The sequence below is a fragment of the Phascolarctos cinereus genome, unplaced genomic scaffold (genome assembly GCF_003287225.1).
Source record: "Phascolarctos cinereus isolate Bilbo 61053 unplaced genomic scaffold, phaCin_HiC Scaffold_9;HRSCAF=440, whole genome shotgun sequence".
Classification (NCBI taxonomy): Eukaryota; Metazoa; Chordata; class Mammalia; order Diprotodontia; family Phascolarctidae; genus Phascolarctos; species Phascolarctos cinereus.
This window is the reverse complement of record NW_027556402.1, coordinates 9,657,491-9,680,931: the sequence shown is the minus strand read 5'-3', so window position 1 is coordinate 9,680,931 and position 23,441 is coordinate 9,657,491. Positions and strand designations below refer to the sequence as shown.

Sequence of the window (23,441 nt, the reverse complement as noted above, 5' to 3'; positions counted from 1 at the left end):
ATATTAGCAATAATATTAATAATAGTAAGATAGAATAATAACAATAGTGACTAATAATAGTGAAATAGAATAACAATAGCAATAATAGTGAAATAGAATAATAATAGTGAAAAAGAATAAAATAATTCAATGCTAGTTATGGTAATAACACATGCTTAACACTCATAAAAGAACAAAACAATATTATGTATGACATATTATATATTATCTAATGATGAATTAGATATAATTGAAGGAGTCCCCATTTCTATTATATTATAATCTAAATTACTGAACTACTATAATCTAAACTGTTTGTAAGTTCCAATTCTTTTTTTTGAGCTATTCATTTTTTTACATGTTGGTTGAAGTGTGCTGGTGATATGGACTCACCTCCCACACCTTTAATCTCTGGTTTATTTCTTTAGCTTTGAGGAAGCTACAGCTGAGATGCTCCCAGCTTCAGCCCCCCTCCCCTTCTCTGAACTTGGGTCTTAGGGAAAATTATTGGGCTTCTTTCACCTAAGCGTCTTCTTTATTTAAAGCAATACTTTTCTCAGCAACTCCTTTGGCTGAATGGACCGTAAGCTAAGCAGCCACACCTTAGAGCCTCCCTCAATCAACATACCCAGAACCCTTTGAAGTACCTTCGGAAAGTTGTTTTGTCTTCAGTGGGCAGTGACACAGCAAACAGAACACTGGGTTTAGAGGCAGTACCTGAGTTCAAGTGTGATCTCAGACCTGATCAGCTGCATGACCCTGGACAAGTCACTCCACCTGTGTTTGCTTCTTCAACTATATAATGGGGATGATAATAGCATCCCCCTTAGAGGGTTGTTGTGAGGATCAGATGACGTAAAATTGTAAAGCATTTAGCAGAGTGCCTGCAATATAGTAAGTGTTATATGAATGTTACTATTATTGGTGTTACTGTTGCTGTTCAATTGTTTCAGTCACGTCTGACTCTTTGTGACCTATTTGGGATTTTCTTGGCAAAGATCAGGAGTGGTTTGCCTTTTTTTTCCCTCCAGTTCATTTTACAGATGAGGAAACTGAGGCAAACAGAATTAAGTGACTTGCCCAGGGTCACACAGCTAGTAAGAGGCTAAGGCCAAATTTGAACTCAGGAAGAAGAGTCTTCCTGACTTTAGGCCTGGTGCACAACCTAGCTGCCTTATTATTATTAATAATGATAAATAGGGATAATAATTGTATACAAAATTTTATGATATATCCATATTATTAACTTGTGTATAATTATATTAAAATATAAGTCTATTGTGTGATATAATTATATAATATAATCACATATAATAATTATAACATATATTAATAATTGGGTTGCATTGATCTATCATTATGTTATCATTATTTATATAATATAGCACATGAATATATAATTAAAACCTCCATTTTACAGATAATAATGTGTGTGTACATATATATATATACACATACATATTACATATATATGTAATAGTGCCTGCCAGGTTTGTGAGGATCAAAAGAGATAACATTTAGAATACCTTGCAGACCCGCAAGTGCTATCTAAATTCTTTAAAGGGGCAAAGAAGATTAGCAGGCCTCCTGGCGTCATCATCCATCTCTTGACACTGGCTCTGTGGGCATCTGCTTCCTCTTGGCCAAGCCATAATGCGCCCCTGACGTGCACTTGACATATTTATGACCGCAGAGCCCACACTGCAAGAGAGCACAGTGCTGCTCTGCTGATTATATCGTGAGAGGGGTTTCTTCTGTCATTGTTATGGTTTCACTGATGCTGAGGTGAGTTTTACTGCTTTGGAGGTCCAGGCTGACCTCCATCCCTGGCCTCCCTTTCGTTTCTCTTCTCGAAAGCCTCCGTCACTTGCAGGGTCCAGCCAGGCTCCAGTTACTTTGAGACAAACAGTCCCTTTCTGCCTCCAGTTTCTTTTCAGCCTCTTGGCTGCCAGACCTTCTTTCCTTATTAAGCTCTCCATATTACTAATCAATTTCCCTTCCTGTCATACAAATCAGTTCCCGCAGACTATTCCCTACTTTTAAGGTACCTGGTGTTTTTGTGTGACTTCATAGCTTGGACGATTCCCAGGATGCCCACAGAGCGGACTCCCTAGGTCTAAACTTACTATGATGACTCTGCGATTTCTGTGGTGGTAGCTGTTCAGTTGTTTTCAGTCATGTCTCACTCTTCATGACCCCATTTGGAGTTTTCTTGGCAAAGATACTGGAGCGGCTTGTCATTTGTTTCTCCAGCTCATTTTACAAATGAGGAACTGAGGCAAACAGGGTTAAGTGACTTGCCCAGGGTCACATAGCTAGTAAATTTCCCAGGCCCCATTTGAACTCAGAAAGATGAGTCTTTATGACCCCAGGCCCAACACTCTAACCACTGCGCCACCTAGCTACCTCTGCAATTTCTGCATTCCCTGACATTTGTTCACAATATTTTAAAATAATGTCCTCATTTTTATTTTCTAGGCCTACCCCTAAAATTAGGAGACTCCTATAAATTTCTAGTCCAAGAAAATCAGAACACACATTCAATATATCACTATCTACTTTAAGGTGACGATGATATATAATTCAAATTTAGCAAACCGATAATGCCAGACTAATTAATACAAGTTCCTGTCATTAACTGCCATCAAGACTGTAAACATTTTGCATTTAGATTATATGAGGAAATATCTGCAGGAAATAAATGGGAAAATGCACAATTCTGGATGCACTGATATATAATATTAAGTTTATAATGAGTCATTTAAAAGGTACAAAATAGGGGCAGCTGGGTGGTGCAGTGGATAGAGCACTGGCCCTGGAGTCAGGAGGACCTGAGTTCAAATCTGGCCTCAAACGTATAACACTCACTAGCTGTGTGACTCTGGGCAAGTCACTTAACGCCAATTGCCTTGCATTAAAAAAAAATTTAATTAAAATGTACAAAATAAGTGATACAGATCTATTAAAAGAATGGATTAGTAACATAAAATAAGGATAAGACCCATGTTATCATTTCGAGAGTGAACAACTCCCTTGACCTAAGCAGGTCTATACTTTCTCTGAAACTGATGGTGTTAGGGAATTATCTGGAACACCTAGAAGCCCAGGGATTTGCCAAGGGTCACACAGCCAGTGAGTCTGTGATAGAGGCAGGGCTCAAACCTGTCTTCCTGACTGTCAGGCCAGCTAGAATTGACACTTTCAAATTGTAATGCTGGAGAAGACTTTTGAGAGTCCCTTGGACAGCAAAGAGATCAAATCAGTCAATACTTAAAGAAAATCTTAGAAAATCGGACTATTCATTGGAAGGTCAAATACTGAGGCTGAAGCTTAAATACTCTGGCCACATAATGAAAAGATGGAACTCACTGGAAAACATCTTGATGCTGGGAAAGATTGAAGGCAAAAGGAGACAGGAATGGCAGAGGATGAGATGGGTAGACGGTGTCATGGAGGCATGGACTTGTGGAGATAGTGGAGGATAGAAGGGCCTGGAGCATTATGGTCCATGGAGTCACAAAGGGTCGGACACAACTGAATGACTGAACACCAGCAGTTTTCAAATTACGATCCAGAGACTTCAAGGGATCCTCTAGGCCTTTTCAGGGGGTCCACAAGGTCGAAAGTAAGGCATTTGCATTTCTAACATAGTAAATATCAATAAACATAACCCACATAAGCAAAAGAAGTCTGTGGGTGTCCTGGGACCAAAAAGTTGAGGGGCTGCTGCATCAGCCCCTGCTGCCTGTCAGCTTAAGGATACACAACACAACATAAAATTCTCAAGGGAAGGAATGCTTTCCTTCTGTCTTTATATACCCAGCATCGAGCATACAGCAGGTGTTGTCAATAAATGTTCCTTGCACTCATACTGAGACAAGGCAATGAGAAAAAACTCCAAATGCATCTGGAGCATTTTAAGATTGATTTTTTTCCTTTAAAGTTTCTTGCTTCAAGGCTCATCTCCTACAGGAAGCCATTCCTGACTCCTATTAGAGAATCTCCTTTCTTAAATTTCACTGTACTAATTTCTCTGTATGCACACTGTATTTCCCTCCCAGCAGGACAGATGTTTTTTGAGGAGAGGGTTGCTGTTTTTTTCTTGCCTTTGTATTCTAACTGCCTAGTATGCTCTCCTTTTCTCTCTCTTTTGCCAAGGAGATACACATATGCTGAGAATGAAGCTTATGGGGTAAGTCAGAAATCTTCTATTTGTTGATATGCGGTGACTAAAAGAGGAACTGAGTCTTAGTACATCTTCTCACCCTGGAGAAATCTTTCAAGAGGCAAGATTTGTGAATTGGGGTGTGGGAGAGTAAGCAGAGATACTTGGCATAAAAATTAGGAGAGAACTCTTAAAGAGACTCAAGGAAGACAGCACAGAGACTGGGTAAAGCCCAGAAGGGAAGCTGGCATGACTGGTGTTTGAGCAGGCTCAATAGATCTAACCCATCTGCCTTTACCTGCTGTAGCCTGGGAATAGGGAGCCAGAGAGAAGGGCAGGGCATACAAAGAGGGAGGAGACACAGAAAATAGAATCTCTGTGGGAAGCTTCAGGACTATTCTGCTGGGGGCTCTAGAGCTCAACGAAAGAGAGTCATTGATTTTATATTCCATAACTTCCCCAAATGGGGTAAAAGCAACAGAGTGCTAGAGTCAGCTCTTACTAGCTCTAACGACAACACATTTTCAGGGTGAGCATTTTTACCACAGAAATGGGCAAACGCTACAAGTCAGGATGCGATTTGTTGTTTTGTTGATTTTCTAGACTTGAGAAAGTGATGGAGAAACTGTCAATAACAAAGATTAAACTTAAAAGGAGTGCCTACTTTTTTTTTTTACTAGAGAACTGATTGCTAAAAAAAAATTGCCTGCACAACCCTGGGTAAAAGCCACGCTAATCTGAACCTCATGGATTCCTCTTCGTATGACTAAGCTAAACAGTGGCATTGGGAGGAAGAAAGTAGGAGGAAGCTTCCCTTGAAGAAGGTATCACCAGGCTTCCTATCCTCCCCTTCTGGAGGGATCAAAAGGTACCATCAACTCTAGAGTACCCTGCAAAGGAGAGGCTAACGAAGGAAAGTCTGGGGCAACTGGGTGGCACGGTGTATAGAACATGGGACTTGGAACCCGCAAGACTCTTCTTCCTGAGTTCAAACCCAGACTCAGACACTTACTAGCAGTGTGACCCTTGGCAAGTCACTTAACCCTATTTGCCTCAGTTTCCTCATCTGTAAAATGAGCTGGAAAAGGAAATGGCCTACCACTCCAATATCTTTGCCAAGAAAACCCCAAGTGAGGTTGGAAATGAAAGGAGAGAAGACGAGAGGAGAGGGGAGAGGAGGGAAGGGGAGAGGAGAAGGGGGTGCATTGCCCAACTGGAACTGGCCAGTTGGGTCCCCAGTGAGGCAGCCCATACTACTGGCAGGTTGTTGTTTGTCCTTCATTCTCAAAGAGGACCAATGACATCAGGGAGGTGATGCCATGACTGGCAAGTGGATTGGATTGTAGTGAGGGAGGGCTGGGCAAAGTCACCAGCCTCACTGTCTCCTCCAGAGCCAGCTGGGGCCAGTGGCAAGATATAGATTGGGAAGACTGGAGATGGCCCCCACAAAGAAGGTTATTAACAACAACAAAAAAACCTGTGTGTGCCAAGTGTCCACAGAGCCATTACTTGTGAGAAGCTGACATTACACAAAAGCTGGAAAGAAACAATGATAAGGGAATGGCTCAACCAGATGGAATATGAATGTCACTGAATGTTACTGCTGTAAGGAATGACAACTATAAAGAATTGAGAAAAACATGGGAAGGCTTGTACGGAGTGATCCAGAGGAAAGGAGCAAGAGCTGGAAGGAACAGAAATACGATCAATATCAGGCAATTAGAGAAAAGCCACACGGTTCCGGCAAATGCAACGGCGCGTGTGAGTGCCGCACTGACAAAGGAAAAGGGTTCATCCCACTCCTTCTGTTACTGACCAATAATCTGTCCTTTGGGGGGAAATACAGTTTGTAAATACATTCACAAAAGTTAAGTGTTTGGCTTTGGCAGGAAGTTGTGTTGAAAGGTCATCCACATTTTTAAAAATTATCCGTGGTTCCTCACTATTCTCTTTCCCTTTCCCCTCAGTAAAACTGTGTTTCATCTACGTCACTCTACAGATGCTACACAGCTGGAAAAGCGGCTGCAAAGTATTAACTTTGCTTGAATACTTTGGTCAAATATAGATGTGTGCACATGAGAAGCAGTGTGGTGTGCAGATTTGGCCCTTGAGTCAGGAAGACCCGGATTCTTCCTGATGCTTACTGGCTATGTGACCCTAGGCAAAGTATTGAACCTCTATTTTATATGCATATGTATTCACATATATGAATAGATGTGTGTGCATGTGTAATTAATAAAGCATTGATAGAACTGTGAACTGGTTCAACTATTATGGAAAGCAATTTTGAACTATATGAAGAGTCACTAAACTGTGCATACCCTTTGACCCAGCAATACCACTACTACACTTATATAGCCCAGTGATCAAAGAAAGGGGGAAAGGACCCACATACACAAAAATATTTGTAGCAGCACTTTTTATTATAGCAAAGAAATGACAACAAAGTGGCTGCTGTTGAAAGAGGAATCTGGGGAGCCGTGTGCTCTGTTGAGAGTTGACATTTTGTCAGGTTGCCACAGCTCAGGATCAATTCGCATCAGGCTGTGTTCTCCAGGAACTCCCTTCAGTCTCTAACTGCTTTGTGATTCCCTGAGGGCCTTCCCCTCCCAGATTGATTTTTTATTTTTGACTAGGTAAAAGAGGCCATTCTTTGTCTTATTTCTTACCTAGCCTTCACCGTTGAATGGGCATTGCCTCAGACAGACTGAGACCTGTTAAAGACCTTAGCTTAAAAAGGTCTCCCACTGCATCCAGGGCCGTCTCCAGTCGACCTTATCTATATCTTGCCACTGGACCCAGATCGCTCCCGAGGAGAAAGTGTGGCTGGTGACTTTGCACAGCCTTGTCTCACTTGAATCCAACTCACTTGCATGTCCTGGCCTCACGTTCCTGAGGTCATGGTCCTCTTCAAACACAGAACAAACAACAGCTTTATGATCACAAAAGAAGATTTAGTGGACTCTGATAGCCCATGAGAGTCTGGCACAACTCTATTTTATCTGATAAACGATGTAAGGTTTCCTTTGATCCTTCCTCTTCTCCGGAACTAACCAGCAAGTCTACTGTTTGCTAATGGTATAAATGTCACCAACCAAATTACAAGATACATCCATCAACTTCTGATGGCATATCACTCTGAATAAACTTCAGTTTTACATCTCTCTGCATCTATTGGCATTACCCAATCAATGTACCTCTGGATATCTTGTCATGGCCATCTATTGGGAAATGGATGAACAAGTTATGGTATATGAATGTTGTGATGGAATGCTATTGTGCTGTAAAAAATTATGAAAGCTATGGTTGCCAAGAAATCTGGGAAGAATTGTATGAATGGATGTAGACTGAAGTGAGCACAACCAGGAGAAGAGTTTTATAGAGTAACAAAAATATCGTCAAGAAAAACACCTTTGAAAGACTTGAGAACTTTTCCCCATTACCACCTTCATTTTCTAATGTCTCAAAAGCTATGGAATGCTGTGAGTGTAGTCATCTTCTCAACATTATGGAAAATACAAAAATTTCCTCTTTTCAATCTCAATGAAACCTTTCCTTCTATTGAATTCAAAGAGACAAATGGTTACTAATTTAGAGCACTCAGTACCTCTAATGATCTCTTTGGCAAGAGAATTCTGGTTGATGCAATGACCAATCACAACTCCAGAAAACTGATTCCATATAAAGCAGGCACCCAATAAATGTTTGCTGATTGACTAAATGATGGATAGATTGATCTGGAAATAAAAAATAATAGTTGTGGGAGTGAATGAGCTCCAGAGGAAATGATGTAAGGAGAAAAGAGTAATGAATCAGGACTGAACGATTGGGGGAATATATTGGTGGGGGGCATGCAGGACAAGGAAGAGAAAGAGTCAACAAAGAAAAAGGAGGGGAGGTCAGAGAGGTATGTAGCAAACTGTGACAGCATATTGTAAATTTTCTCCATGACCTTTGCCACTTCTGGCCATATCTGTGACTATAAACAAAGTCCCTGACCTCATCGGGAAATACATTTCTTCATCTGTAAAATGAGGGGATGTTAGAGTTGTGTCTTAGCTGTATTTATTACCTATGACACACACTTTAACCTTATGTCACCTATGTAAAAACACTTTGTGTGTGGGTGGTGGGGGGTTGGAATATACATACATAATTCACGCATCCACATATATATGTATATATGCATGTGTATGTATGTATATACATATACATATACATATACATATACATATACATATACATATACATATACATATACATACATATACACTATTTGTTCTGGGACACACATCTCCTTCAGAACAATGCTAGTTATTATTTGAGGTTTGGATATTTTTGGAATTGTAATTTCAAAAATCTATTATTAATTCTAAGTAGACAGAACAATAGGGCTGGAGTCAGGAAAACCTGAATTTATTTCCTGCCTCAAGACATTTAGTAGCTAACCTCTCTGGGCCTCAATTTGCTCATCTGTAAAATGAGGATAATAGCTCCTACCTCACAGGGTTACTCTGAGGATCAAACTGGATGATATTTTTAAAGTGCTTTGAAAACTTTAAGGTGCTATATAAATACTGATTATTGTAATTATTGTTACTATCATCATCATTATTATTATTAATTCAAGTAGGTCAGGATTTTAGAAAAAATGATAGTAACTTGAAAAATCTAGTTCTATAATATATTTATAAAATATATGAATGTATAAATTACATACAATATGCTTACTCCATGTGGAAAGGGCAAGCTGACCTGAGGTTGTAAGTAGCAGCTGACCCCACATGTAAATATTTTGCAAATGCCTGCTTACCACAGGTCTGTGTATGTCACCTACAAAGATTAATCAAGCCACATCATGCAGGATAGGAGGCAGGAGCAATGCTAGAAGGAGGGAGTTACAGTAGGAGATTATTGCAGTAGCCTAGGCGTGAAGGGATGAGAGCTTGAACCCATGTGGCAGCACAGGCAGAGAAAGGAAGGGCAAATGCACAAAACACCTCAAAGGTAGAATCAACAGAATTGAATAGCTGGCAGAACATGTGAGGCAGGAGGATGAGGGGAGAAACAATGTTACCTTAATTCTAGGGTCCACAGCAAGAGGAGAGTGGCAGAAACATTACCAGAAAAGGGGAAATTAGAGAGCAAAGCAGGGGCGTGCTGATAAATGTTTAACAACTGGCCCTCAAAAAAAATGTACCAAGACACTTTAAGTTTAATCTGCGTTTCTGACATCTACTCCATCATTTTCTGAAGTCTAGACAATCAAAAAGCAATCAATCAAACCCTGGCCTGTAGCATTTGATTTTCAAGGTGTAAATGCTCACACCGAAAATTTAACAATTGGCTCTCCTCACCTCTAGGAGTTGGATCCAGCATTCCATTGGAGCAAAGCCAGGCTGGAAGAAAAGATAAAGAGCGTGTCTTTGCTATGCTGGATTTCCTCTTCTCCCTTTCTGGAAAATCAGATGTGGTTGAGATATTGCCAAAAATGAGATGCCTTATCTTGTCTGAAAATGGGGAGCTTCGTCATCAGGGCCTTCCCTGCAAGGGACATCACAGGTCTGGCCCCTGTGCTCAGAATTCCACATAGTGTCTGATGGATTAGAAAGCTAGAATTGGCATTGGAGGAAGCGATGGAAAGAGCCTGTCTGGCAGCCAGAGGGCAGAGTGGATTGAACGTTAGACTTTGAGCCAGTAAGACCTGAGTTCAAATCTCACCCCAGTGACTCACTATCTATGTGACATTTAACCTCTATCTGCCTCAGTGTTTTTGTGGGTTTTTTTAATCTGTAAAATGGGAATAGTAACAGCACCTACCACTCAAGGTTGTAATGAAGATTAAAAGGAGTAGTATTTGTAAAGCACTTTACGAACTTTAAAACTCCATGTGCTATATGCTATTATTATTAGAGAAGAAAAGTTTAAAGATCTATATATGTGTATGTGTGTATACATACATACATATACATATATACATACATGTGTGTATTTCCTATCATTACGGGGTGGGGGGGGAGCCCAGTGTAGGGAATACAGATGGCCCCGGGGAGGGGATGGAGTGGAGGGGAAGGGAGGGAGCACTGAAGCAGACTGATTTGATCACAGTATCGATGCTAGGAAGGAATGAGAAGCAAGGTTGATCTGTAGGGCCGTGAGGGCTGGGCAAGGCTGGGTTTGATGGGTGAAAGGAGCCATGAGAGGGTGGGGTCTCATAAAAATAGAAGTTTTCCCACTGTGGTAGCGCTCTGGGATCCAGGGAACTCTGCAGTCTGCCTCTTACTGAATCAAGCAGCTTTGAGCTTTAGCTAAGGGGACCTCAGGGGCGCGTGCACTGGCAGAAACAAAATGATGACCTCTCGTCCACACTAAAGCCGAGCTGGAACCCATGATGCCACAAGCCCCTCCACGAAACGACCACAGCTGGGCTAAAGTCCAGGTTAATCCGGGCAGCCCGCGGCCGCCTCCGGGCACTGCTTGGCTCCCGATCTATCCTCGCTAACAGCGTCCCCAGGGAAGCTAAGGGGCTGGCGCTGGGTGCCCCCGACCAGAGCCCATGAGCTGGATTTCTGTGACCCTTCTCCTGGGTCAGAGCGGCTCAGTTGGCAGCGGTGATGACGGGTGAGGAAAGCAAGGCAGAGGTGACCCAGAGCGCTGGCACTGCCAGGAGAGGGCATTGGGAAACAGGGAGGGGAGGGGAGTGGCCCACCTCCGCCCAGCCAACCATGGGCCGCCATGACGTCAGCTTCTCAGGATATAAATAAAGCTCTTGTAGGGGAAACTTTGCTTTTCCCCCTAAGTTTATACAAACGTCTCTGAGTGGTTGCTCGGTGGGGGAAAGTATGCTAGGAGCCCGAGGGCTCCCTGTAGGGTCTCGTTCGTGGCCCGGGAGCTGAATGGCTTTAATTATTACGGCCGACTCAAAGGCTCCTCTTCTGGGAACGCCAGGCAGGCCAGTACCATTTGTTACATCACACAGTGCACGGGGGGGGGCGGGGCGGGGCGGGGCGGGGGGGGCGTGCCAGCCCTGCCTGTGGCCATGCTAATTTTGTTACAGGGTACACTGAAAAGACCAGAGGACCTGGGTTCAAATCCCAGCTCTGCCGCTTACTTCTGGTGGGACCTCGGGTAAGTCACTTAGCCTCTGGACCTCAGTTTCCTCATCTGTAAAATTAATGGGATAGACTGTGGGGTTCCTTTTGGCTGTAGATCCGTGATCCTATTGTCTGCTAGCCCAAGACAGCTTTCTTACAGAAGTGTACCACTGTCCAAAAAAGGGTCCAAGGATAGTATAGACAGAAGGATGTAAAGAGGAGTTTGAGAAATGCTGAATAACAAATCAGTAGAGCAGCTAGGTGGTAAAGGAGATAAGAGAGCTTGATCCTGAGTCAGGAAGATTCATCCTTGTGAGTTCAAATCTAGCATCAGACACTTACTAGCTGTATGACTGAGCAAGTTCACCTGGATTTCCTCATCTGTAAAATGAGCTGGAGAAGGAAATGGCAAACCACTCCAGGATCTCTGCCTAGAAAACCCCAAATGGGTTCACAGAGAGTCAGACATGACTAAAAGGACTCAACCACAAAAATTTACATGAATGGAGAGAATCCTATCACTGGGAATGAGTTCCCTACACCATTGAAATCAAAGGTCCGGGCAAAAAAAAAAAGTATGAGTGGTTGTTACTGAGAATTAAAGTGCAGGTAAATGAAGTGGGAGTTACACAGGTTTTATGTAAATAATAACCCACAACAGATGGATCTGGCCCCTGCAGCAGCTGCAACAGGCTTTATTCTTGAATTAAATTTTAAAATAAGGACCATCCATTTAAAAATGGCAGCAGACAACATTTCACCATTGTTTGAGGATAATTCTGAAGGAAGGTTTTACAAGCAAAACAAAAGCACTTCAGGGTGTGTCCGGCGGAAATGTGCCAAGTGACTTCAGCTAAGAAATGGCACCAAACTTCCCTTCTAACGCACATAAGGTGTGGCAATATCTGTGACGCATCCATGGTGCTCTGGTTGCCATGCTGATTCCCCAAGAAGGTCCTAGGTTTTGCCCAATTTTCCAATGTTTTCACCTCACACACATACAGTAAACATATATGTGTATATATACATGTATTTTATGTATATATTTATATATGTGTGTGTTCATGTGTATTTAGGGCAGCTAGGTAGCGCAGTGGATAGAGTTCTGAGCCTAGAGTCAGGAAGACCTGAATCCAGCCTGAGACCCTTGCTAGCTTTTTGGTCCTGTGCAAGCCACTTAACCTTGTTTGCCTCAGTTTCTTCATCTGTAAAATGAGCTGGAGAAGAAAATGGCAAACCACTCCAGTATTTCTTCCAAGAAAACCCCAAATGGGGTCATGAGAGAGTTGGACATGACTGAAACGACTCAATAATAAAATTATATGTATTTATGCACATATTTATATGTACACATATATGCATATTATGTGTGTGAGGTAAACATGTGTACACACATATAAACACATGTGCCTGTATTTAAATTTATATATACACATGTGTGCATAGATATCTTTTTGTGGGATGGAGATACAGAATTAGCATTTAGGTTCTACTAATTTGCCTTTGGAATTCCAAAGGCACACATATATGTATATGTGTAGACATATGTGTATATATGTGTAGACATACACACAGACACACAGACATAAAAATACCCCAAAGGCAAACACCAGTTCTTTATCTCTATTCCACAAAAAATAGATAAGATTCACAGCTGTTATAGTAGACTAGAGGTGAAGAATTGTCTTATTTGACAGATGGAAAGGTCTAGCATGTCATCAACAGAAATACCAGACAGAAGAAGAGATGAAGGTAGGTATTACCTCAAATCTGGGCATAAATTAGCCATTCAGTACATTTTCCAATATTTGACAACCCTGCAGACCACTGTGAGTGGTCCTTTTTGCTTTTCAGCCCTCTCTGAATGGGGAATGGACTCAGTTTTCTGAGAGGATGTACCCAGAACCCTTTCCCTCTGACTCTATGAGAAACTGAAGAGTTGTGGTCAGGGAAGAGCAGTTTCATGTTATTAATGGAGAAGGGAGGGGAATCAGAATTAGATGAAGGATAGGCAGGTGAGAAGCATGAGCTGGATTCAGGGAGGGAAAGGCCTTCTTTGGCCCTGCAACAGCATTTCTTTCTCATTATCATTTAGGATGCACAGTACGCTAGGTGCCCAGTGGATAGAATGCCGGCCCTAAGTTCAAATGTGACCTCCTACACTTACTAGTTATGTGACCTTGAACAAGTCACTTAACCCTGTTTGCCACAATTTCTTCATTTGTAAAACGAGCTGGAGAAGGAAATGGCATACCACTCTGGTATCTTTGCTAAGAAAACCCCAAACGGGTCACGAAGAGTTGGACACAACTCAACAATTATGTAGGACCTCTTCAGACATCTACCAAGTACCAGTAGTAGTAGTAGTAGTAGTAGTAGTAGTAGTAGTAGTAGTAGTAACAATTATATGTATATAGCCTTTTTAAGGTTTTCAAAGCACTTTACAAATAGTATCTTATTTGATCCCTTCAACAACCCAGGCAGATAGGTGCTATTATTATCCTAATTGTACTGATGAGAAATTGAGGCAGATAGAGGGTAAATGACTTGCCCAGGGTCACTTAGCCAACAAGTGAAGATTTGAACTCAGGTCTTCTTAATTCCGGGTCCAGTACTCCATCCACTAAGCCACCTAGTGTTCTCAGATTCTTAATTTATGACCAGATGGAAATGACCAATTGCGACAGTGTTTAGTGAGATTTGAGTAATTACAAGCACCTTAGGGGCAGGACTTCCCTTGACTGGTGGGAGAGAGAAGACATAAGGTAGAGTTTATCCATCCAAGATGGATAGCAGATATGGGAAGTGATCTTCAAACAAAGGCTGCTAGATACCCACTAGTTGGGAACACTGTAAAGGAAATTCTCAGAAACAGGTGAGTGGAATGGACCCAGCACGGAAAGGATCTGGGTTTGAACTGTTTGCTATGGGTGTGACCTTGGGGTGAATGAATCTATCTCTTTGGGCCTCCATTTCCTGATATGTAAATGAGGGGTTGGACTAGATGATCTCTAAGGAGCCTTTCCCTGCTAAAGCCCATTAGTTTTAACAGAGATTAGAGCTTGATGAGCTAAAAGGAGAAGGCTCTAAGGTCAGGAGTCATAGACCCCTTTGAGGATCTGGTGAATCCTATAGACCTCTTCTCAGAATCACATTTTCAAATGCATAAAATGAAATACAAAGAGATCACAAAGGAAACTTTATATTGTGTCATGCTACATCATATCATATTATATCATAACTATATCTCATCTGGCAAAGCATATGGGACTCTCTCCTCATTGGTGGAGAGCAATACTCCGTGTCTGCATGAGGGGTGAGCCAGAGTTGGGGGAGAGCTAGAGAGAGAGAAGTTTTTCTCTTCCTTATCCTTTCTTCTAGTTTCAAGGGAGTCAGCTGGTCTCCAGCTTCAAAAGAGAATATCTGTGATGCCGACCTTTCTTCAGGTCGCTCAAGGGAGAGGAAAGACTCTGGGAAGAAACTGACATGATGGGAGCCCTCAGTCTTCATCCCAGCTTGCTACACTAGAGAGTTCAGGGAATTTCTCCTGGGGTGAGATCTGAGAGTCTCTCCTGGCTGAACTGACTTACCTTGCTCCCAATGGCAGAGCTCATCTACTTTGTGTATAGTCTGCAGTGTATTCTCATATGTATATTCTCTCTGATTTCTGTTTTGCTTTCAACTTGGATAATTGAGTTTCTTTGCCTTATGCTAGGTGTATTCCTTGTGGAACTGGTATTTGGTGGGAAAGGAATCAAGCCATGGGTATAAAGCTTGGGTCCCTTCTTTCCCATTAAAGGAACAGCAATCAGAAGAGTAGTTTGCATGCCTAGACTAGTAAGATTTAAGGAACCAGACAGAATTCTAGCCCAGAACCATTTCCTGCTGAAGAGAGCAGAGGAGTCAGTCTCAGGCCCCAACCTCCTGTCTCCCTCTCTGTTAGGAATCAAAGTCTCCCTTGGAGAAGGGTAGGGGAAAGAGATGCTAGAGATGTCTATTCTCGTCTCCTTGCAAGCCACATTGAGACAAGTATATACGTGTGTGTGTGTGCGTGTGTGTGTGTATACACCCATAAATGTACATACATGCGTGTGTATGCAGGTGTGCACATATGTGTGTCAGTATGTATTTACGGCAGCTAGGTGACCCAGATAGAGCACTAGACCTGAAGTCAGGAAAGTCCTCAGTTTAAATCTTGTCTCAGACACTTGCTAGCCGTGTGACCCTGGGTATCCGCCTTTGTTTCCTCATCTATAAAATGGGGATAATAATAGCACCTACCTTCCAGAGTTGTTACAGGTCCAAATGAGACAATACTTATAAAATGCTTGGCAAACCCTGGGGCAGCTAGGTGGCATGGTGGAGAGAGTCCCTGGCCTGGAGGCAGGAAGACTTATCTTCCTGAGTTCAAATCTGGCCTCAGACACTTACTAGCTGTGTGACCCTGGCAAGTCACTTAACCTTGTTTGCCTCAGTTTCCTCCTCTGTAAAATGAGCTAGAGAAGGAAATGGCCAACCAAGAAAATCCTAAAAAGAGAGTCACGAAGAGTCGGACGTGACTGAAACAGGCTCGACAACAACAGCAGCACGGGCAAAAGGCTCTAAGTCAGTGGTCACGGACGCCTTTGCTGGCTGCCTTCGGACAATCACAATGACAGCAATAACCATCAGACATCACAGAGTCCCAGAGGGGCTCTGCCGTTTGTCCATCTTCTCTTGTTGGGGAGGAAGAACTGGCGCTCCCATTCAGCATTTCAGTCTCTTTAATTAAAAACTGTATTCTGAGATGTTGAAACCAAGTTCTTCCTAGGGGGCCAAATAGGATGTGGGGGGCTCCTGAAGGCCTGATTCATTTCTTATGATTCTGTAAGTACAAAACACTCAGAAGGAGGTAATCAGAGAGCCTGCTAGCAACCACTACATGCAAAGGGCTGCTCGCAGCTGGGACACTGGCAGAGCCAAAGTTCTCATGGCAAGGAAGGTAAATGGCCTGTTTCTGTTCTCCCCCAGAGCTGTGGGGGAGCTGATTCTGAACTAGAAGAGGTCGGGGGTACACTTATGAATAGCAGGTACAATCTACAAGCGCACGTTAACACCCATGCCAGGCCAGGCTGGATTTCAGAGGTCATGGGAGGGTCGCCAAAATCATTCAAAGGATGCTACCCCGAAGAAGCCCCAAACTGGGCTGAACTTTTCAAGACACAAGCACATCTTGAACATGCCCAGGGACCTGGAGATTGTATTGGCCTAAAAGCCAGATGATTGCCGAGGTCTAGAGCTCATGTGGACTTGCAAACCTCGGCTCCGTTCAGAGCCCCAGGGCATATGCCAGGAAGTGAGGCCCCAGCGTGGACATGAGTGCAACTTATGAGGCTCCCCACGTACCTCCCCAGGAGGGGTGCAAAGGCTAATCTGACATTTCTTACAGACTCCATTTGGTCCTAAATGAGAACATCTGGAACAGATTTCATACTCAAATACCCCCCTCCCCCCACACACACATGCTCATGCACACACACACACACACACACACACACACACACACACACACATTTCATTTACTACTCTCCACCACATGTTTTACGTGCTGCTAAGAAGAAAATGTTCTCTGTTGTGAATAGCTCTATGTGAATCAAAATTTTAGGGCATACAATGAGTGTTATATTTTACATTAATAAAATCCATACATCTTTGGAGGAGCCCTTGCCAGAACAGGAGAGGCCACAACTCCCATGCTTCCAGAAGGACGGCCTCCTGCAGTCTCCCCACAGGGTCTGGCTCTTGGACCATCTCCACCCCAGCCCAGAAGGAACTAGGACTGCAATCTTAGCTCATACCCTCTGTCCCCTCCCCCCTCCCACTTTAGATAGCTGAGCCTTTTGCCTTCTCAAACCAGGACACCAGTGTGCCTGCTGTTCTTTCACCCCAGTATCCTTCCCTCCACCTTCCCTTTCTCCCACTAGAAAGCAAGCCCCCTGAGGGCAGGCACTGGCTGGATTCTTGTTCCCTGGTGCCTAGTACAGTGCCTAACATACAGTAAGCACATTCAGACTTTGTGATTCCCTACCCGAGTCTATCCTCTCTCTCTCTCTCTCTCTCTCTCTCTCTCTCTCTCTCTCTCTCTCTTCTCTCTCTCTCTCTCTCTCTCTCTCTGTCTCTCTGTCTCTCTCTGTCTCTCTCTCTCTCCCCTTCCTCCCTCCCTCTCCACTTCTCTCCAACCTTTCTCTCTCTCTCCCTCTTCCCACCTCTCTCTCACTATTTCTCTCTCTCCCCTTTCTCCTTCCCTCTCCACTTCTCTCTCCAACCTTTCTCTCTCTCTCCCCACCTCTCTCTCTCCATTTCTCTCTCTCTCTCTCTCTCTCTCTCTCTCTCTCTCTCTCTCTCTCTCTCTCTCTCTCTCTCTCTCTCTCTCTCTCTCTTTCCATTTCTCTCTCTCCCCTTCCTCCCTCCCTCTCCACTTCTCTCTCTCTCTCTCTTTTTCTCTCTCTCTCTCTCCCCCACCTCTCTCTCTCCATTTCTCTCTCTCCCCTTCCTCTCTCCCTCTCCATTTCTCTCTCCAACCTTTCTTTCTCTCTCTCTCCTTCTCTCCCATTCTCTCTTTCTCCTTCTCTGTCCATCTTTCTTCCTCTCCTCTGCATCTTCAGAAAGGTGTTTTTTCTTGATGACCCTGTGTTTTTTCCTTTCTCTGAATCCTCAGGGCTTACTTAGCACAGTTCATGGCACATAGCAAATGCTTGTTAGATGTTTACTGACTGACTGCTTGAGATTCAGTTTCCTCATCTGTGCAAAAGAAGGATGTGAATAATGCCAGCTTCAGCTACTTCACCTGGCTGTCATGCAGACCACGTAGGAAAGGCCAAAAGAAAAGTAGACTGTTATACTCAGAGAAATAACCTGGATTTGGCAACCCTTCTTAATAACTTCATTGAGGCCTTCACAAGTCAACCTGCCAGGTTTTCTTGAGGCCTCAGAGGAAAGTGCTGGGACCTGATCCCAGAGCGGAAAGGGCGCATTGGATTATCCAAGGCCAAGCTGAGTCGGCCCTGGGCAAAATCCTGAAAATGAAGTTCACCGTGTTTGTGTTTATTAGGACTCTCTTACGTGCCCCATCTTTGCCTCCCTCTACCCTTTGGCCCCTAGGCCATGCTTATCCTTCCCTCCGCATGGGCTCTTTGCGTCTCAGTTTCCACATCTGAAAAATGAAGGGGTTAGATTGCATGGTCTCTAAGGGCCTCCACTCTAAATCCCATGCTCCTGCGGAGATAAGGATTACCACTGGCATTTCCTATGTCATCTATGTGCCGTGAGAACCCCAGAACAACCAAGAGCCAGAGAATTTTAGAGCTGGTCAAGCCTTTGGTGGCCATGCAGTCCAACCTCAGCTGAGAAGGAAGTCTTCCTACAACCTTCCACTCCTGGGCCAGCACTCATTGTTGGGAAGCTGGTTTTCCTCCTGTTGTCAAGTTTCATTTGCTTGCCTCTTCGTGATTTCTACTCGTTGGTCTCCCCTTTAGGGCCAAGAAAAACCAAGTTTAATTTCTCTTCCATGAGCATATGTGCATCAGGAAGGGCTGCTGGGTTGGGAGTCAGAGGAGCTAGTCTCGGAACTCAGTTCTACCACTTTGCCAATGGTCTGGGGAAAGTCACTTGACCTTCCTCCATCGAGAATTTGCTCATCTGTGAAATGAGGAAGGTGAACTCCATGAGTACTCGGGTTCCTTCTCCCTTGCTCAAGACTGATGATCCCATGATCAAAGCAGAGCAGTCATAATGCTCAAATGGATCTGTGCCCTTGACCCAGGGAGGCAAATACAGGCCTGACCCTCATATGCAACCATGGCTTCTCATAAATTCACAACACAGGGACTACCCAATGTGCTGGGGGCTTTCTTTACTTTCCCTTGACATTTTCAGGAAACCAATGGAGTTTACGGGCTGCCCAATGGTTATTTGTCATTCCTGACAATAAAAATGTCATCTCTGTCAAGGCTCCAGGGCCTAGCCAGCACCAGTCTCTGGCCTTCAGCCCTGCTGGTACCCACTTCTTACCAGTCATAGCTGGTCACCTTCTGCCCCAGCCCTGCAGAGACCTTGACTCCCGCCCCCTATTCTTGGGCATCATTCCATTCAGCTTTGGGATTCTACCTAAAACTGGAGGGTGAGGGAGTCAAACCCTACCTTGGCCCTCAATATTTAGCCAGCCCTGACTATGCTTCATCCCATCTAGGCGTGCACTAAGGTTTTGCTAGCATGATCAGAGTGCCCCTCTGACCTGCCATTGCATACCTATCCTACCGGGCCTGACTTTTTACTTCTTGTCCAAGGAACACTGATCAAATCAGTACTCTCATTGCTGTTAGAAAGGCTGTGATCATCCCTGCGCTCACAACCCCTGCGCCTGCCTAGATCAAAGCTCCCTTCCCTCATGTGTGTTGTATCCCTTAGTCCTTGGACCAAGGGCTGTTTCGCTTTTGCATCTGTACCGCCAGCCAAGTACAAGGCCAGGCTGGTGTGAGGAACTCAATAAATGTTTGTTGAATGATCGAGATAGTACTATGAAGCACATATATTCTTAATATTAACTATATCATCAATGAGCATCAAAGTGAACTGTTGACCAGAGATATTCAACAATGCCTTTTTTTATAGGCTAGGAAAGGGAGAGATAGTCTCTAGTGCAGTATCTGGAAAGAGTATGACTCTCTCGTGAATCTCAAGCAGGAAAGTTCTGTCCATGCACAGATGATAGTACCAGCCCACCACATACCACAAATCAGATAAAAGTTTTGTGTTCTTTCTAGCAGTGGTAATGAGTTAGCATTGAACCACCCATCCTCTTACCCAGTCACCCCTTCTGATAAATGGCACGCTTTTGTTAAGCAGCTGGCCATTATATCACGTGTGCAACAACACCAAGCTAAATGTCCCATGCTCGGATAAGCCTCGTGGCCCTAGATGTTCTTTTAGCAATAGACACTTGACCAAGATGGATTGAATCAAGTCATAGAAATAAGGAAGCTTATATGTTACAGGAACCATTTCTATCTGTTTGGACAAAGTAGAAAGGGCTGGTGGAAAAGTGGTAAGATATTAAAATTTTTGAGAGATCAGAAAGAATTTTTTGAATGAACCTGCAAAGTTACCTGTGCAACATTTGTATTAAATATTTTTGTTGCTATAACTTTGGAAGTAATAAAGATCTCAATGAGAAGAGCCCTTTTCCTTCAATACATCAGAGCTCAGGGTTCCTAGAAGGGTCATGGAATCATAGAATAGAGCTGCATGGGACCTTGACCACCATCTGGTCCAATCCCTCTTTTTTGACATTTCAGAGCCAGGGGCTTTGCGTGACTTGTCCAAAGGCATGCAGTTAGAGCCAGAGGTAAGGCTTTGACCCAGACCCAGCTCTCCTAATCCTTCCATAGAAGTGCTATCACCCAGTCAGGAGTACCGAGCATCTCCTGAGGCCTGAAGGCCTCTTCAGATACCACTAGGGCAACATAGGGCAACACTGTTAGAGTTTCCTTCCAGAAAAGGAGCCAAAACAGAAATCTTTAGGGGAATAAATGCTAACGAAAGCTTATGTGGCTGAAAAGACAATGCCGTGTACTGGATAGAGGCCTACTTTTGTAGTCAGGAAGACCTGAATTCAAGTCTTTGTGAACAAAAGAGAAAAATATTGATTTAGAGTCAGAGCCACAATCCAGGTCATGCTACTGACCAGCTGCAACCTTAAGCCAATCCTGTTCCCTCCCTGTCCTCAGTTTACTGATCTTACAGAAAGAAGGAGATGGGACTAGGTGTCCTCTGAGCTTTCTTCCGGTTTGAAATTGAAGAGGTTCAGAGGCTGGTGGGGAAGGGGAAAGGGGCCAGAGTTACTTAACCTCTCTTTACTCCAGACAGCTCTCTAAGATGTAAATTACAGCTAACTTGGCATTGGTGGCAATGGAGGAGTCATCATATGGATAAAATAAGAAATACAGATAAAAGAAAGAAAAGTTTACTTCTGCTATCCAATAATGTGATAATGTAAGTAACATGTTTGATTTTTCTACCCTTACAAAAAAATGAGACATATTCATAGGGAATAACATGATGTCTAGCTAACAGGTCAGTATATATAGTACCTTGCATAGCCCCCTCCCCCCAATACCAGAAAGCAGTTAGATGGCTCAGGGGATAGTGCACTGGGCCTGGAGTCAGAAAGACCTGATTTAAAATCCTCCAGCCTTAGACACTCACTAGCTGTGTGACCCTGGACAAGTCACTTAACCTCTATTTGTCTTAATCCACTGGAGAAGGACATGGCAAACCATTCCAGTATGTTTGCCAAGAAAACTCCCTACAGGGTCAGGACTGAACATTAATATCACAAAGAATGTCACGTTTTTTCTTCTTCTTTCTCTCCTTAGACTAATGTTATCCCTTGGAATTTTCTGACAGATGGTTGTTCTTTTTAAAGAGCCAAAAACACTTTACATTTTTCGACACCTTATTAACACGTTCCATCCCCACCCCCACCCCCCCATCCTTTCTGCTTTCCACAATTCAAAAAAGACAGGGCTAGGAGTCGGCATCAACATGCTCTGTCTTTTAAACAGAAATCACTTGTACAGGAACCAAAGCAAGGCCGCCAATTCCTTAAGGCTTCAATAGTGCTCAGACTCTGAATTTAAAAGACAGTATCTATGAAAGTATTTTGCTAATGAAGAAAAAATTGCTGTCTTCCTTTCTTTGAAAACTCATAAACTTAGACGCGTTGGGAAGTGGACTACCCAAGAGAGACAGTAAAAAGCAGCTGCAGGCTTCCCCCTCCCCTTGAGAGTCATAATCAGTTGGGAACATTCCTGAAGGCAACAGGTAGTCTCCTCAGAAGTGGTCTCCAGGACGTTGAGGTTGGCTGAGTTAGCCCACGGCCCTAGGGACTCGGGAAACTGGTTTACCAAGGAAACTGGTACACACCGCAAAGCTGAGGGGGAGTCTAGCCCAGCCACCAGGGGGGAAAGAGGTGGTGAACCTGAAAACCGAAGGTCTGGGAGGAAAAAAACCACAGATCGTTCTGGAGAAAAGTGAAATGGAGATTAGTTGGGGAAGTAAATAAATGAGGAGAGAAAATCGGATGCGGGGGGTGGGGGGAAGGAAGGGTGACCAAGTAAACAGGAAAATTAGGGGAAAAGAATGGAGGAGCACAAAAGCACTGAATTTGGCGTCTGACTGTCAGAATTCCAAACCAGGTCGTGCTCCCTCACTAGATGCGAGCTTAAGCAAGCCCTGTTCCCTCCTTGGCCTCAGTTTACCCTTCTTACAAGAAGACAGGGATGGGGACGAGAGGTCTCCCAGCAGTCTTAAAGCTCGGAATCCCTGGAGGTTCGGAGGGTGGTGGAGAGCGGGAAAAGGGCCAAAGGCAGGGCGCGCAAGGGGTAAGGGCACTCACTGTGCGGGTCGCTCTTCTCGCGAATGCCGTCCACATGACCATCGGGATGGATGCGCAAGAAGAAGCCCCCGTTCTTGCAGTACAGCCGCTTGGGGTCCTTGAAGTGGCCCGGGGGGAAGGCGCCCCCGCCGCCTCCATCCCCGGACAGGGCCGGCAACGTGGTGATGCTGCCCGCGGCCATGCCGCCGCTGCGGGACGGGCCTGGCGCCGCTGCCCGGGCCCCCCGAGCTGCCAGCCGCAGAGGGGCGCGGCCCCTCCCGCGGCCCCCCAGCCTCGAGGCCAGCTGGCTCCCGCCCTGCCCGCGGCCCCCCGCCTCCCGCCCCAGGCCCGCTCCGGCTCTGCTCAAGCTCTGGGCCCCCCCCCCCCCAACTGGCTCCCGGCTCAGAGATCGCCGGCGCCTCCGCCCCCTGCACCCAGGCCCCGGGGCCTCGGGCTCGGTGCACGCACACACACGAACTCACTCACTTAGACCGACACATTCACGCACACACTAACATACTGGCACAGAGTATCCCCACACACACTGACACACTAGCAGGGCTCTCTCTCGCCGATCTATACAAAGTCAGACCGCCGATCACACACACGAACCCACTAAGCGACACACATCACCACACACCCACACGAACACACTCAGGCTAACACTTTCAGAATAGCACACCAACACACACTAGCATACGCACTCAGGTTAACACAGCTACACTAACACACACACCCTAACATTCAATTTAACATACCAGAAAGTACACAACACACACACACACACACA

General features: G+C 44.4%; 1 protein-coding gene across 1 annotated transcript in view; it reads right to left on the bottom strand.

Moving 5' to 3' along the window:
* The window catches only part of FGF2 (fibroblast growth factor 2), a 70,748-nt gene extending 47,767 nt beyond the window's left edge, over positions 1-22,981 (bottom strand). The window contains exon 1 of the mRNA XM_021008271.2: positions 22,673-22,981. Within this exon, the coding sequence (XP_020863930.1) occupies positions 22,673-22,853 (181 nt within the window). The 5' untranslated portion in view covers positions 22,854-22,981. The remainder of the gene's footprint in view (positions 1-22,672) is intronic.
* Positions 22,982-23,441: the final 460 nt, after the last annotated feature.